This window comes from Ovis aries, chromosome 3 (assembly GCF_016772045.2).
Source record: "Ovis aries strain OAR_USU_Benz2616 breed Rambouillet chromosome 3, ARS-UI_Ramb_v3.0, whole genome shotgun sequence".
NCBI classification, from domain to species: domain Eukaryota; kingdom Metazoa; phylum Chordata; class Mammalia; order Artiodactyla; family Bovidae; genus Ovis; species Ovis aries.
This window is the reverse complement of record NC_056056.1, coordinates 2277359-2293691: the sequence shown is the minus strand read 5'-3', so window position 1 is coordinate 2293691 and position 16333 is coordinate 2277359. Positions and strand designations below refer to the sequence as shown.

The 16333-nt window shown below is 62.1% G+C and overlaps 1 protein-coding gene across 10 annotated transcripts in view; it reads right to left on the bottom strand.

Annotated features, from left to right (window-relative positions):
* VAV2 (vav guanine nucleotide exchange factor 2) overlaps positions 1-16333 on the bottom strand; it is a 177556-nt gene that overhangs the window by 70840 nt on the left and 90383 nt on the right. For all 10 annotated transcript variants that reach the window (XM_027966124.2, XM_060413729.1, XM_060413731.1 and 7 more), the window contains exon 3: positions 5926-5984. In XM_027966124.2, the coding sequence (XP_027821925.1) occupies positions 5926-5984 (59 nt within the window). The remainder of the gene's footprint in view (positions 1-5925; positions 5985-16333) is intronic.

Sequence of the window (16333 nt, the reverse complement as noted above, 5' to 3'; positions counted from 1 at the left end):
AGCTGGCAAAGAATCTGCCTGCAAAGTGGGAGACCTGGGTTCGATCCCTGGGTTGGGAGGATCGCCTGGAGAAGGGAAAGGCCACCCACTCCAGTCTTCTGGCCTGGAGAACTCCATGGACCGTCCACGGGGCCGCAGAGTCGGACCCGACTGAGCAGCTTGCCCTTTCACTCTTCCGATGAGATGAACGGGCCTCAGACTTGTCCGGGTGCCGCCTTCACACTCCGTAACTGGGTGTACCCAAAGCCCCGGAAAACCTTTTGCTGATGATGCTGTATCTCAAGGCAGCGTCTCTGATCGGTTGGCCTGGGCAGCCCCCGTGCTGTGGCGGGGGAGACTCGGGCTGTTCCCTCCCACGGCCACAGCTGGGAGCAGAGAGCAGGACTGGCCTGGCCCCAGAGCTGGGCGGGGTGGGGGGGGGTGTCACATCCCCCACACCACCAGCCGCACTGGGACCGTTCCAGGGCATTTTTCAATACACTCACATGTCTTCCGCACACGGATAAATCCCAGTACAAAACATAACATGCTCTCCTTCCCTGTCTCTGAAAACGAGCCGATAGCGTTACACGGCTGCCCGATAAATGTTTCATGGAGGCACTTGCTGAGAAGGCAGCCTTTGATTGTTTTCCTTGTTACACAGTGAAGTGATCTTCCCTCCCTCGAGGGGAGGACAGGCCTGAGGGTGGGGGGAGCTGGGGCTCCAGGGCACGTGGACATTTTTACAGCCCCACCACTGAACGCCGTTGGGGACACGGAACCCATCAGTGAGGATGCCCGTCCACCTACCACCCCTGATAACCGGGGGGCAGGTCCCTGAACCCCAAGCTCCCTGCCAGCCACTGGCCTCTGCCTTGGCCTTCAGGCCTTGACCCGCAGGGGCTGTGTGAGGACCAGGTCAGGGTGGGGTGGGGTGTGGCCCGCCTTTAGGAGGGGCAGCTTTGCGCCCCCACACAGAGGGGGCCCGCGTATCTCAGAGCTCACTCCTCGGCAAAACCCACACCCTGGGCTTGAAACAACAGGCATTCATTCTCCTGGGGTGGGAGGCCAGAAATCCTGTATCAAGATGCAGGCAGGGCCAGCGAGCTCTTAGAGGAGGAGCGCCCCCGACTCGCTCAGCTCCTGGTGGTCCAGGCAGCCCCGGGCTGCACAGCATCAGGCTAGTCTCTGCCTCACCTCCCCGTCCCTGCCCCGTCCCCCCTCCCTCCCCTGTCCCCCATCGCACCCCATCCCCGCAGCCCCCCAACCCGGTCCCCACGTCCTCTGACCCCTGAGGGGGTGAGACAGGCCAATCAGAGCCCTGCCCCCGCCTGCTCCCTCGAAGGGCGGGGCAGGGCGGGGCAGGGGGCAACCTCACAACGTGCAGCCCCTCTGAGGCACAAGGCGCCCCCCACCCACCCGGTGACAGCCGGTCACCAGCCTCAGATGCTACTTCAGCCCCGAGAGCCTTGAAACAAAACTGACCAGGCCTGACGGCGGCTCCTCCCCCGCCCTCACCTCACCTCCTCCAAGGCCTTCCAGACAGGAGCACCCTCCCTGCCACTCCTCCCTTCTAGAACCTTCTGTGGATCTCCTCCCCCAGGAACGGTGGGGAACCCTACAGGCACCACTGCCCCGGGAGGGGGGATCCCACATTCCGGTGTGACATGCTCAGGAATGAGGTTCGGGGCGGTGGGGAGGGAAGCGGGGTGACTGCAAACACCAAGCCACAGAGACACACCCCAAAGGGACGGGACGCGTGTCCTGCGAACGCCACTGGAATCCAGTAAGAAGCCAGAGAGCAGGAGGCCGGGCGGCTGAGGACCAGGGAGCCAAAGACGGAGGCTGGTCCCGGCTCGCAGGAGCGCTCGGGTCCCCTGAGGACCCAGAGCCGAGCCCACCACGCAGGCCCCACGGGGCGGGTGCAGAGGCCCATGCCCGGGGCCCCACGACGGCCCCGAACCGGATCCTCAGGCCCACGTCCACCGGCCTGCCCAGCGCTAGCGCTGCTCTCACAGAAGCGCCTCAAACAGCTCGGGCTTACTACCCTGCGGATCCGGACATCAGGAGTCTACAGCGGGTCTCACGGATGCAGATCAAGGGGGTGGCAGGGCCGGCTCCTTCCGGGGGCGCGAGGGGAGAACCTAGCCCTTTCACAGCCTCTAAGATGACCCGCATTCCCTGGCCTGTGGCCACACCCCTCCAACCTCCTTCCCCTGACTCTGACCCTCCTGCCTCCTCCTTACGTTTACAGGTAAAATTCCATCTATAAAACCTGACCTGTAGAGAAGCTTTTCCCAGTCTAGACACAGGGTCTAGGGGCTAGGAGAAGGGTGTATCTTTTGGGGGCCACCTTTCAGCCCGCCACAAGGCCGGCAGCCCGTGGGTGTTCACAGGATGTCCAGGGCGGCTAAAAGCGCGCTACACAGGGCCAGGCTCACAGCAACCTTGGGCGGCAGGGGGACCCTTCCCAGCCACAGACGAAGAGACAGAGGGTCCATGAATATCCTTGCCCAAGACCCTCAGCAAGCAGGCGGCTGAGAGAGGAGGCCTCCTAAGGCTGAGGGCGCCCTGGTCTCACCGTTCAATTTCAGACCCAGAGAGGGTCCGCCCTTTGCCATCTCCTCCTTCCCAGGCACTCAGAGCTGTGATGATCCCCAAACAGGACATCCCGCAATGTGGAGGGCCAGCTCCGGCTGTGACGAGGGCTGGATGACGCCCCATGAACTTGCCCACCATCACTGCCGGCCCCCCAGCCGGCACCGGGGGGACGCCCTTAGATTCAGTTTCCTATTCATCGGCCCCTGAGAAGCACAGCTAGGGCTTCTGTGGAAGACCAGCTCACGGCACACGGAGCAAGGGTGGTGAAAAGGGTCATTTTTAAAGGATCGCGTCGGGCTCCTCTCCAGCCACGAGAGACGCGCGGGAGAGATTCGTTAGGGCTGTGGGCTCCATCTGCGGGTTTTCAAAACAGCAGAGTCTAGTCAGCGGAAGCCCTTTTGCTGATTACCGACACCAGGAAACGCTCTCAAGCCAACAGCACAGTCAGGGTCCTGTGTGAGTGCTGGTGGCTCCCAGCCGTCACATCGCCTGTGAAACCCTCGGCCTGCGTGGAGCTGCTCAGACGCGTCCCGCTCGGGAGCGGCCAGAGCCCACCTCCCAGGCCCAGGGCAGGGGAGCTGCGGGGCGTGCCGAGGGCCTGTCCCCGGGCGCTGCGAAGGGAAAGGACCCCGGGAAAGTTCTGGACTGGGGCTCAGACAGGGAGGGAGAAACACTGGGTGAGACAGGGCCCAGGGCACGTTCAGTGATCAGAGCGAGGGGGAGACACAGGCGAGCTCTTCCTGTGAAGGTGCTGTTCTGGTCAGCAGGCCCCGTCCCCGCCTTTGGTCCACGAACACCTTCCCGGCCCCCTCACCTCCCTCCCCCACGTGCAGTAAGGGTTAATGCCACACCCTGTGAGTCCAGGGAAGGTCAGGCTCTGGCCTGGCTCCCGAGAGGGACCTCTGAGCCCTTGGGACATCCTGCTGATTAAAGAATCTCTGTCTACCTGGGTGGGGGTGGGGGGAGCACCCAGGCCAGGCCAGAGGTCTGTGAAATCATGGGGTTTATGGGGGACCTCAGGCCCACAGTATCAGCTAGACCTCTCCAGGGGCTGGAAGCTAAGGTCACCCCCACGGGGGCAAGCCAACGCCGACCTCGGGGTTCAGCCTCACCTCAATGAACCCTGAGACACACTCCGGGTTTACCCCACTCCCACCAGCTCCATGAGGAGCTGCCCACACGAGGCGTGTAGCCCACCAGACTGGAGCGGCTCTCAGCTGCTCCACAGGCTAGACCGCTGCTCTCTGCTCACTGTCGCCCTAGGGGCTGGGGTCTTCATTCCCCATCCAGGGGGCCACTGTGCCCACATGCTGCCCGGAAGAAAGAGGGAAGAAGGCGCGTTTCCAAGTCCACGGGCCAGCCTTGGAGAGCCGGCCTCTGCCCACCCAGCACAGCAGCGGCCGGGGAGACACCTGCGCCGTGGGGCAGGGGCCCTGGGACTGCGGGGGCGGAGGGGTCAGGGGAGACGGGGAGACGGAGGTGAGAAGGCCAGGGCGCCGCCCGGCCCCTCAGGGACCTCCACACTGATCAGAGGCCACCTGGTCGCTCTCTGGCCCCTCACCACTTTCTAAGCCACCAGCAGACTCCCTGGCCAGCTGTCACCCCGGGGAAACCGAGGCTCCGGGAGCCAACAGAGAGGGCAGTCATGGCCTTGGCCACGGGCCTCTTGCCCCAGGGCAGGGCATGGGGAGCCTGACGCTGCGCTCAGCCCACCAAGGGCCTCGTGCGCCCCAGGAGCACCCCTGCGCTCCCCGACACCAGGCCCCCGACCAGGAAGATGGTTATGAGATGGGAAGAAAAGATCGCACTTTCGCTTTACATGACAAAGTCAACAGAACGACTGACTTCCGTGGCATGAACGCCATTCCCGCCTACACGCACGCGCAGGCACGCACGCAGGTGGAGGACGGGCTGGAACAGGGAGGAAGCACCCAGAGCGCCTGTCATCCGGGCTAGTGGGGCAAAGAACAGACGACCGTTTCTGGGAAAAACACAAACGAGAAAACACACAGTCTGTGTACCCAGCAATGACTCACTTTTTTAAACTACACATTTTCAAACAGTCCCGGTTACAGACAAAAGCTACACTGAAAACCAGCCCGCGCAGCTGGGGGCCTCACAGGCAGAGCGACGTTCTAGAACATGGGCCAGGAGGTGGTGCAGGGACTTCACCCCAACGTCATGCTTTACACCCTAAACGTGCTACCAATATTCTCGAATGTGTGTTTAATAGCAGTGCAACGACATTTTTAAACAGCCTGTCCTTCATCTGACATTTTTTAAAAATCCTCAATTCAGTGAAACTTCTGAGTCTTCGGAGAACCCAACAGGAAAAGAGGTCTGGGTGGGTTCCCTGATATTTGCATCTGTTCCCATGACTCTCTGGACCTGGGCGAACAGCTGCACCAAGGGGCCCGTTGCAGTGGGCATCCTGGTTTTGGGACCCTTAGCCCACGAGCGTGCAGGGACCCCCATGACAACACCAGGGGGGAGCCCCCTCCAGAGCTGAACCACTCTCACAAGGTCACCGGTACCCACCCAGGCGAGACCCCCAGTCCCTGCATCCTCAGGAGGAGTCACCTCTGCCCCCGAAACCTCTCTCTCCCACCCCGCTGGCCCATGACCCAGGGACCCCGGGGGAGGCAGGCCCTAGGCTTGCACCCCATTGGGTGCGGAAGCTGGTCTCCCTGACCCCAATCTGAGGGTCGGAATCTGCAACGACCAGATCTCACCAGGGGCTGCCCTCCCCTGTCCCATGTGGCCGGCATGCCCCCATCCCCCCAGACGCCTCCGCCCCCTCAGTGCCAGGGTCCCCCACTCCCCAACATCCATGTGTCAGAAATCAGACCCCAGCGCTACAGGATTCTCTGCAAATCCAAGCAGAGTTAAAGCTGAGAGTGGGGAGATTCCTGCCGGGGCGGGGGCGGGGAGGGGGGGGCGGCCACAGCCACAGCCACAGGCAGGCAGGGCCCCTGGCTCAGCCCCATCTCCACAAACACCGCTACTTCATTGGAGGCAAAACCCAGGTCTGACATGTGGAGAGGGCATTTAGGTAGGCGATGATCTGTGAAAGGATTAATTTGCTGATCTTATTACCTAAATCGAAAGAGATTTTGCAGCCATCAGTAACAGGCTTGCAAGATTTCCCGGGTGTGAGCTAAAGCCTCGCCCCTCCTCCCCACCCCTTCCAGCCGCCACCAACAGGCAACCCAACACGCTGAAAATTCATGAGAAAGACCCGGGCCGAGGGTATCTGTTCAAGACTCCAGGATCTGCGACAGGGCACATGGGAGGCAAACGAAGACAAAGCGGTGGGCACCCTGCCGCGCGCTCCGCAAAGCTCACCTGATCCCTTTGTTCTGAGCCAAGTTGTGCAAGGAGAGTCTTGACACGGCGGAGATGACCTGTGAGGGGAGACGAAAAGACGCTTCTGAATTTCATGAGAAAGCCGGGAGTCACCACGAGACAGTAATGAAGTGCTCTGTGGATGTCGAGAACTGTTACTAAAGCACTTTCATCTCAGGAAAAAAATAACAAAAAGCAGAGCATAAGGTCTTTTTAGACAAGACACCTGTTTCGCATTTGCTGTGCAGGGTGCGTCGTTTCGGGGCACTGATGTCTGCTGAGGGCCACGTGCGCCCGGTGCGCGCCCCGGAGCCCAGGCCTGGGCTCACAGCCCCTCTGCCATCTCCTGCCCATCGGCCACTCACTGAGTCCCGCCCTCCTCTCCCAGGAGAGGGTCTGCCCCGTCGAGGCCACACAGGGCCCCCCACCCCGGCTCCTGCTCTGGAAGGCATCGTGTGATTTAATAATAACTCCTGTCATGGTGGGGGCTGACCCATTTCACAGGTGGGGAGATGGAGACCCAGAGATGCCAAGTGACTGCCCAAAGTCACACAGCAGCCCGGAGCACACATCCCAGCAGAGAGCTCCCTTCCCTTCCAGCCCCTCCAATCTTTCCATATGGACCATTTAACCAGATGCCCAGCTAGCTAGGGGGTCAGGGTGCAGAGGGAAAACAAAGAGCCCCAGGTTCCGATCACACAAGGGGACCCCAGGAGGCTCTCCCTGGATGAACAGATGTGTCAAAGTCCTGGGGTCCCTGCCCCAGCCCGGTCCTGCCCTGTAACCAGCCCCCTCCAGACACACAAGACCCACCCGGCTCCCAGCCTCAGAGGCCCCAACACAGCCAGTCCACAGACCTTCAGATGACCGGGGCAAGCAAGGACGAGGCTCCACAGACGGTCACGGTGAACAGGGGCCAGGCGAGAGCACGGCTGACCCTGAACACAGAGCGTTACACGCTCGAGCGTGACCCGCGGGTCACACAAGCTGCTCACGGTTCCCAGCGGGACTCACGGGGAACCTGCTGTGCGAGACCACGCACGCGGAGGCAGAGGGACAACTCCAAGAGCCCCCTGCGTGTGCACACGTGCATCGCGGCCTGTGATGACCACTGGCCACACTCACAGACATCCTCAGAAACTGAGCCCAGTGAGCCTTCTATGTGCGTCATCCCGGCGAATCCTCACACCCCTACGAGGCCGGCTGTGTACACGAGGGACTCGGGAAGCCCAAGGCCAGCTCACCTCCCCAAAGCCCCCCACCCGGGACACACGCCTCAGACCTCGTGTGAGGTGGCTCTCCGTCCAGCGGCGATTTTCTAGAAGTGGGGAGAGAACCCCACACTGTACACAAGGGCCCTTTCTCAGCTGGCGAGACGGCGGATCCAGCCAACAAGCCGCGCGCTGTGCGCTGACTTCCGGGAGGGCCTCTGTTTCAGGGGCCGGTTCGCATGGAAGTCATGAATCCGAGGAGCGACAGGCTCCTCTGCGTCTTCTCAGACAAGACTCAATGGGCCGATTGTGCATCTGGCCCAGCCGGAGCCCCCACACTTGTGTGTGCCAGGAGGCCTTTCACATATAACGAGCGACTTGGCTTCTGCTGTTATTCTTGGCTTCTAAGGGCTCTAAATATTTAGGACGAACAAAAATTAAAGCAATATTGCTCGGTGTCCTTACAGTCACTAGACAGAGTGCTGGAAGTATCGGGGCCCAAGGGTTTGGCAACTGGAGGGCACACGTGCCACCCTCCTCCTACGCCTACCGTGGCAGATATGACCAGTCAACTGACGCGCTCCTCCACCCTGAGCCAGACACAACTCAGGATCCTCCGTGCCGAGTCCGAACAAGACACCAGCAACAGGCCAGCATCGGCTCAGAAAACGAAGCTTGTCTGCTGACCTGGGGTCGGGGCCGCGTCTCGTGTGGGTAGAGCCCAGGACAGGGGGAGCTGCCACAGGTGAGCGAGCCGAGGCCAGGAGACGGGCCTGGGTGCCCACGGGTCCTCAGTCTCGGGGGACAGAGTGGCTTCTGCAGCTGCCGTGACCACAGCAAGGCTCGGCCCTGAGCTCTCGGCCGCTCTCCTCCAGGCTGGAGCCTGTCACTAGTGATTAGTGAAGGGCTCTGGATTCCGATCGCCAGACGGGGCCAGCTCCTTAAACGAGGTTAACCGTCCCAGCTCTGCCCAAGGCGCCCTGTCCCTTGCTGGTCTGTCCTGCACGTCTGTGCAGAAAGGGAAATCTCAGGTCTCACCTGGGGGGGACCTGGCTCGGTGACCCAGGGCCCAGGGCAGGGGCTCCAGGGAGCAGACCCCTGAGAACTGTGGGGTCAGATGAGGGGAGGGGCCCCCATGAAAGTTAAGGGAGCAGGTGTCACGAAGCACCCTAGTGGCTCCCGGAGGCACCTCTGGCCGGTGCCTTCCCCACCCTCGGGTGAGAGCTGGGCTTCCCCAGAGGCATCCCTCTCCCATAATGATCAAAAACTTCCCGCCTCAGAGTCCCTGCCAGCTCCTCTGAAAACACACGTCAAGGATGACATTTCCCCAACTTCCATCCCCGCTTCTCGTCTGCATCCCTGATAACGAGCGAAAAGACGCACAGCTGCTCGTCTTGCCCCCTCCCTCCCTCCACACAAAAGGCTCAGACTCCTGGCCTCGGCGAGCCAGCAGCAGCTCCCGCGGGGCCCACGGGGCCTCAGCCCCGGGCGAGCAGAAGAACGTGTGTGCAGAGGCCGGGCAGGGAACCCGCGGGAGGAGGCTGTGCGCCCACGGGGACCAGTCGCGCCGGGAGCGGAGGCTGCAGGCCAGCTCCCCAAAGCCGCAGGTGCCTGCCGTCCTCTCGCGTCTGCCTCCTGCTCGCCCGTCACCTGCAGGGTTTCAGCCCCTTCACTTGAAGGAAGACGGATGCTGGTGGCAGTGCAGAGCCTGGGGCCCGAGGCCTGGACCCTGGGCGGCAGTCTCGCCGGGCCCCACCGGGCCCCACCGGGCGTGGACTGCTCAGACCCCGAGGCGGCGCCCCACCAGCCTGCATCCGGGCAAATAGACTGCCAGACACTGGCCAGTCGGCTTCCTCGCGTTCACGGGAGGAGCTTTAGAATGGAGGCTCCCAGGCTCTGCCCGGAGGGTGGTCGCTCCTCAGAAGGTGCCCCCTACGGAGCAGGCGTGGGGCGAGGTGGGGGCTGGGACCGGAGTGGTGGCCGGTGCAGATGGCCTGCACCGTCCTGGGTTCACATCCAGCCACCAGCCTCAGTCTGCCCGCCTGTGAAATGGGAACGGGCGCACCCCTCCCGTGAGACTGGTGGTCTCGCTGGAACGTGTGCCAGGCGTCTGGCCTGCTGCAGTGCGTCTGCACGACCAGGGGTTGAGGAGGTCCACGCGCTGGTTTAGGGTTGACTCACCCCTCCTACTTGGGCTTCCCGGGTGGCTCAGCAGTAACGAGTCTGCAGTGCAGGAGACCAGGTTCGATCCCTGGGTGGGGAAGATCCCTGGAGGAGGGCACGGCACCCCTCTCCAGTTTCTTGTCTGGAGAATCCCATGGACAGAGGAGCCTGGCGGGCTACAGCCCATGGGGTCGCAAAGAGTCGGATGTGACTGAGTGACTTAGCACCCACACAAAAACCTTGCCCTCACTCGGACGAAAACACGGGAAGAGGGGAAAGGTCTGGTTCCAGGCTCGAGGCTTACAACTTTGTTGTGACTTCAAAAGAGAAGTTCAGGATGAGGGCTGAAAAGGCAGAGACCAAAGGCCAAGGGAGGGACAGACAGACAGAGGGGGTGGGGACTCTGCCTTTCAAAGGCAGCATCACTCAGAGGCCTCCAGGGGAGACGGGGTGGACACCCAGAGGCCTCCAGGCAGGCCTGGACTCCGCAGCCCCTTGCCAAAGCCTCTGTTGAAACCTGGGGAAAAGCAGTCAGAGACTAGCCTTGCAGCTGGGCCCTGAGTGGCAGAGTCAGCTGCAGGCTGCCCAGCTTGCCAGCCCTCCTCTGCTCGGGTCCCTGGGCTGCAGCAGTCAGCTTCCCGGTGGGGCAAGGGCTCCAGCTCCGGGAAGGACTCGCCTCTGACCTCTCCAGGGCAGGGTCTGCAAAATGCAGGCGCTGACCTGCTGGTGAGGCATAAACTCAGGTCCTAAGGGCCTTTTTTCACTGAAGTAGGATGAGACAGGAACAGACAAGACAAGACAGACAGTATCGGAAAAGAGAAGTCAGGGACTCTATTTTCAGTCTGGAGGAGTCGAGTGACTTAGCTTCTCTGACTTGTTCACTCATCAAACATTCAACATGCCCTGCGAAGTGCCAGCCGCGGGCCTTCCGGCCAGGCCGTAACAGAGGATGGGTCGGGTTCAGGGACGTTTTCGGAGCTCCAAGAGCCCCAGGAGGCTCCCTCCCAGCAGACGGAGTGGGCCAACACTGTGCCCCCATTTTACAGACAGGAATCGAGGCCCAGGGACCCACAAACTCACTCAAGGTCACAATGCAGCAGCTACCACACCTGACCTTCAAAACAGGCTCCGAGCTGCCTCTTCACAGACGAGAAAGACTGCCGCCCACCGAGTTCATGAGACGGCCTAAGGACAGTGACTGCAAGGATGCTCAGAGAGTGGGGATATGGGTGAGCGGATAAGCAGAGAGGTGGGCGGGCGGGTGGATGGTGTGTGGTCGGAGGGAAGGACGGATGGACAGATAGGTGGAAGGATGGATGGACAGATGGGTAGATGGACAGACAGGATCCACAGCAAAGGTTCCGATGAGAACCTGCCTCCCAACCCTACATCTTAACTCTAGGAACATGAACTATCATTTATCAAGCCCTCACTAAGTGCCGAGCAATACACCGATGAACACGACGCAGACATGTTCCCGCATGTAGTCTCTCTCCCCACTCTCCACGCATCAGACGCAGACACTGGGGACTCGAGGGAACGAGGGCCCTGCCCCAGGTCTGTGCTGGCCGCTGCCGTGCTCCCATCACGGGAGCCAGCAGCGGGCAACGAAACCCCGAGCTCCTCTTCCAGGCCCCCTGCACGTCTCCCAGCCTCCCCCGCAGTTACTGAGGTCCACCCCATGGGAGCAGACCTCCCAGGGGCTACTCTCAGGCACGGCATGAAGCTTCCCTGCTTCTGGGGCGATCTCGAAAGCCTCAGGTTAGAGGTGGCAAAGCCGCCGTCACACTGGGTCCCAGAAGGTCTGCGCGGCACAAGGGGCCACGCACGCACACACGCGCTCACGCACTGCACCCCGGGCCCTCCCTGAACGGTCCTGCCGTCTCCAGGGGAAGCCAGCCCAGGCCAGGTGCCGCCTGCCCCAACACTGCTCTCACCAGGCCGCGCGCCACTCTGCCCTGGGCTCCACAGCGCCGGGCTCTCGAGTTGTGGGATCTCAGTTCCCAACCAGGGACTGAGCCCACAGCCCTGAACTGCAAGGTGGATTCTCAAGCACTGGGCCACCAAGTCCCTGCCCTGCAACTCAGGACCTGAGCCGAGGACCCCACAGAGATGATCCAGAGGATGGCCAGGGACACACCTCGGCCTTTAGAAGGGCCGGCTGCCCAGTCTCTGGTCAGCTGGCGAGTGGGCAGGTCAGCCCCGCATGGTCAGGGGGGTGCCCCCATTCTGAGGAATCACTAAGTGGGAACGGCACAGACCAGGAAAGACCCCCTTATCAGCCAGGACCAGGCATCGCAAACACAGCAGCAGCTCGGAGCCAACTGGGTGAGATGATCAAGCTCATTTAAATACGTTGCCCCGGAAACTCCATATCTGTGGGGGAAATCTACAGCCAACGAGAGGCTGCATATTCAGAAGCAAATCATTATAAACGGCGTTCTCCAGCTCAGCCGGCGGCGACCTGCTTTTTCTCTTTTCACGTTGAAAGCAAGGTCAGAGACATGGGTGCCTCTGCCTTCAGATGACGAGCGGCGACGAGGAGGGTCTGCGGGCACCCATGCTCGTGTTCAAACGCCGCCTCCAACAGGCCGGGAAACAAAAGCCGGTGGGACCCGGTCATCTCAGCCACCACCTGCGGCACATCAGCACCCGGGGGCCCTACAGATGCGGTCTTCCTTCAAGGGAGCCAGAAGGAGGCTGGGAGATGGGAGGGGGCCGGACTCCAGGCTCCAAGACAGCGAACAGCAAAATGAAGCCCACTAGTGGGGCCAGGTGACCGGTGGCAAGGGAGGGCAGTCTGCTCGTCCTTAGGGGGTCAGAGCTTCAGGGTGACTTAGGAGGAACAAAAAAGGCTAACAAGAAAAAAAAGTCTATCAACGTCTCGGAACTGGACACTGCTTTGTCCTGCTCTTGAACTGGGCTTCCAGCGAGACTTGAAACCACTCCCCGCATCTAGCTTCCTCGTTTGGTGGGTCCAGATCAAGAAAAGACGCTCAAATGCAGGGAGAAGACACCACCCTGAGCCTCGAGACCAGCGGCAAGAGTCTCTACGCCTCGGGCTCTGCAGGTGCTGACGTCTGTAACAGGGACAGAGGGCTGAATGCCGACGTGCGGGACCCCTGAGCCGGGCGCCCTGCGGGGTCTGAGCCGGCGGCCTCGCAGGCCCCTGCCCGCGGCGCACCTCCAGGGCAGTCAGCGTCTGCATGCCTCAGTCTCTCTGTGCATGGACCCGGCTGTCTCCACAGCCACCCGCCAGAGGGGCTGCTCGTCTCTGCAAGGTGAGAAAACTGAAGCCCAGAGGGTACGGCGACGTGACCGGGTCCTCACCGCTGGGGTCAGGGACCACGCCGGAGTCGGGCTGTGAAACACACAGGAGGCCCCGCAAAAGCAGGGACACCAAGCGTCTGTCCTCGCCGCCTCCCCCGGGCCAGGAGAAAGCCCGAACCCCCGCTCACCCTGGGCGGGTGGTCACGGGGGACAGGCTGGCTCCGCTGCCAGCTCCGTCCCTCCCCCAACCATCCGCCCCACTCCTGGGCCCCAGCTTCCTGCTGGGAATGAGGGGCTGCAACCTGGTTACCCTGAGGGCTCGGATCATGTCTACGAGTCCTCGGCAAAGCCAAAGGAGGGGCCGAGCAGAAGCCCCCAGGGACGCCACAGCTGTGAGCAGCCCTGGGCCAGGAGTGTGGAGAGGCGAACGGCCCGGGGCCTTGGAGACCAGCTGACCGCCACACTGAGCCCAGGAAGGGCGAGGCGCAGGGGGCAGGGGCCACGGCATTCCGCCCTGTGTCCTCAGCCCCCAGCACCCACACCTTCTTTGTGTCTCTGAGGCCACACGGGGTGGGGGGCTGAGGTTTACCATCCCCTCCGTCCTGACACCCTAGGAAGAGCTGCAAGAGGAGGGCTGAGCAGCAGACCCCGCTCCCTGGCGCCACCCCCTCCTGGCTGCAACCAGCTAAGGTGCCGGCTTAGCCAGTGTGCAGGGGTGCCAGCCCAGCCCCGGCACCTCGAGGAGAAGCAGTCCTAGGACCAGTCGAGGCAGGAGAGGCCAGGAGCAGCGCTCCATACGCCTGGGAGCCAGGAGAGAAGAGGCTGGGAGGGAGCTGGATCCAGGTGTCCTCAGGGGGCATAGTGAGGGGCAAGGAGAGGGTGGAGCGCCCAGAGCCCCCATCGCGGGATCCCTGCCACAGACAGTGTACGTCCAACGGCTCCGGGCACTGGCCGTCTGTGGTCTGTGATCCGCAAAGTCCGGACACAGGACTGGGAGGACCGCGGCGGAACCCGAACTAGAGCTCTTCCCGACCAGGAAGGTTTGCAGGAATCAGCCAGGAAAACGCAAGTCTGTAACAGAAGGAGCTCAGCAACCATCTGGTCCAAAGTCTTCACTCTGCAGACAGGAAACCTAAACCCCGGCTTGGGAGACAGAAGCAATTGGCAAAGGCCACCCAGGACCTCCAGGCAGACACAGCACGGGAAGCAGGGATCCCGTCCGGAGCGCAAGGCCCTGCTCTGATTGGTCTCGTGACAGCCACCGTGGACGTGTGTCCAGCCCTGCCCCGGCCAAGTCTTTATGAGGCTCATTCCTATTCGACGATTCAAACTTCCCCCTCCTCCTCCTCAAAGGCAATGGCAGCCCACTCCAGTACTCTTGCCTGGAGAATCCCGGGACAGGGGAGCCTGGCAGGCTGCAGTTCGTGGGGTCGCTAAGAGTCGGACACAACTGAGCGTCTCCACTTTCATGCACTGGAGAAGGAAACGGCAAACCACTCCAGCGTTCTTGCCTGGAGAATCCCGGGGACAGGGGAGCCTGGTGGGCTGCCGTCTATGGTCGGACGCGACTGAAGCGACTTAGCAGCAGCAGCAGCTCCTCCTCCTCGCTACTTCCACCAGGAGACATTTCTGCAATCTTCCCATTTCACGGAGGAACAATTGAGGCTCAGGATTCACGGCTGAATGGGGCTGAGCAGAGGTGGACCCAGCTCATCCATCTGCCTGCAGGACCCCAGATCTTCAGCCCGGCCCCGCCCCGAAACCCGGGCTCATCCAGCCCTGATCACAGGCCAACAGATGGCAGCCTCGCCTCCAGGCATGAGAGCAGGGCTGCTAAGTGAGGCCCTGAGGCTCCTGAAGCTGAAGCTCCAATCCTCTGGCCACCTGATGCGGAAAACTGACTCACTGAAAAAGACCCTGATGCTGGGAAAGATTGAGGACAGGAGGAGAAGGGGGCGACAGAGGATGAGATGGTTGGATGGCATCACCGATGCGATGGATAAGAGTCTGAGTAAACTCCGGAGGTGGTGATGGACAGGGAGGCCTGGAGTGCTGCAGTCCACCGGGTCGCAAAGAGTCGGACGTGACTGAGCAACTGAACTGAACTGAGGTTCCTGGGGGCCAGGAAGCGCGACAGACCACAAGGAGGCTTAGGGAGTTGGAGGAGTGGGTCGCTCTGGCCACTCACCGTCTGTGAATGCGCTTCCCCCTCCCCCTCGACACCCCTCCCTGCTATCACAGCTGCGACGACTGAGAGCGCGGCAGGAAGAGGAGCGGGCTGGGCCTGCCCTGCCCCAGCTGGCAGGTAAGAGGTGAGCCGAAGGCATGTCAAAACGTGGGCGGCATCTCAGACCCAGCCGCAGACAGGCAGCAGCACGGCTCCCCGCTGATCCGAGGCGAGGCCGCCCAGCGGCGTGAGTCACTGCCCAGAAGGCACCAGAATCCCAGGGGCAGGACTAGACGCCCCGCCCAGGCCTGGGACGCCGCATGCTTTACAGAACAGCACGGGGAGGAGGAAGGACGCCCAGCCCCAGGCGAGGGCCTCCCCCTCCCCAAAGGCCCCCACTGCACTTTCCCTTCTCTCATCCTGGGGAACCGAGCGGCAGGCGTCTACACAGCCTGCGCGGGAGCGGTCCCCGGGGCCCCGCCCAGCTGCGACTGCCTCTGCAGTTATAAGGATTCCTGCCTGGGCACAATCCCACGGGGTCAGGACCATCGCCCCGCCTTTCCAGATGAGGAAACCGCAGCCCCGACGGGCGCCCTTACTTGCCGGGGACCACCTGGAAGAGGCGGCCAGGCTGGCTACGCCCAGGCCCCTCTGAGAGGCGGAACCTACACCCATCTGCCCTCCATCCTGACACTTGGGAGAGTTGCTGAGAAACAGGGAGTGGACCCTGTGTTCCTCCATCCCCTCCCAGAACCGCAGCTGGGGGCACCGGGTGCTGGGGCGGAGGCTGTCCCCAGCACACAGACCCACGGGTGCCAGACCGCAGTCCCCGAGGCTGGGGACCCACGCCCCCGGGCAGCCTGGCCCTGCCGCTGAGGGTCAGCCCACGAGCAGCGCGCAGAGTCACACCAGCCTCACAGGGCCTCCCTGAAGAAGCCAGCATGGAAGTGGGCCTGAGCCCTGACCCCCAGCTTGAGCCCTGACCCCAGGCCCGAGCCCTGAGCCCCGGCCCGAGCCCTGAGCCCCAGCCCGATCCCTCACCATGAGTATGGTGCTGGGCTGCAGTTACCCGCCTGGCTCACTGAATCCTCAGCCACGTGAGAAGGTGACACTGTGCCCCGTGTCCGATAGAGAGACCGAGGGTCAGGGCGGTCAGCTTCACGCTAACAGAGACAGCCGTGAGCCTGCCTGGTGACAGCCCCAGCCCCCAGTCTAGGCCTGACCCAGGAGTGCCCCGCCCCCGCCGCGGCACTTCTGGCTCGCGGGCTCTGGGCTCTGGGCCCCATCCATCAAACCCCCGGCTGCTAATGGGGACGCGGTGATAGCAGCCATTACCTGGAGAGGGCCAGTGCGTTTCAGAGCTGCTTCACTGCCCTCCCTGATTAATGGCCATTTTAATGGGAAGGGGAACAAAAATTGTATCTTTCACACCATGGCAATAATTTTTCAATATACACACTTATCTCTGAAGTGATGGCTTAGTAACTCCGTTATTAACTGCTAGCATAACCCCAGTGCCCCGAGCAGCGTGGATCTCTCCAGCCTCGCCCGCTCCTTGCTTCTGACACCAGCGCCTGAAGAGCCTTGGGAGCTCTGG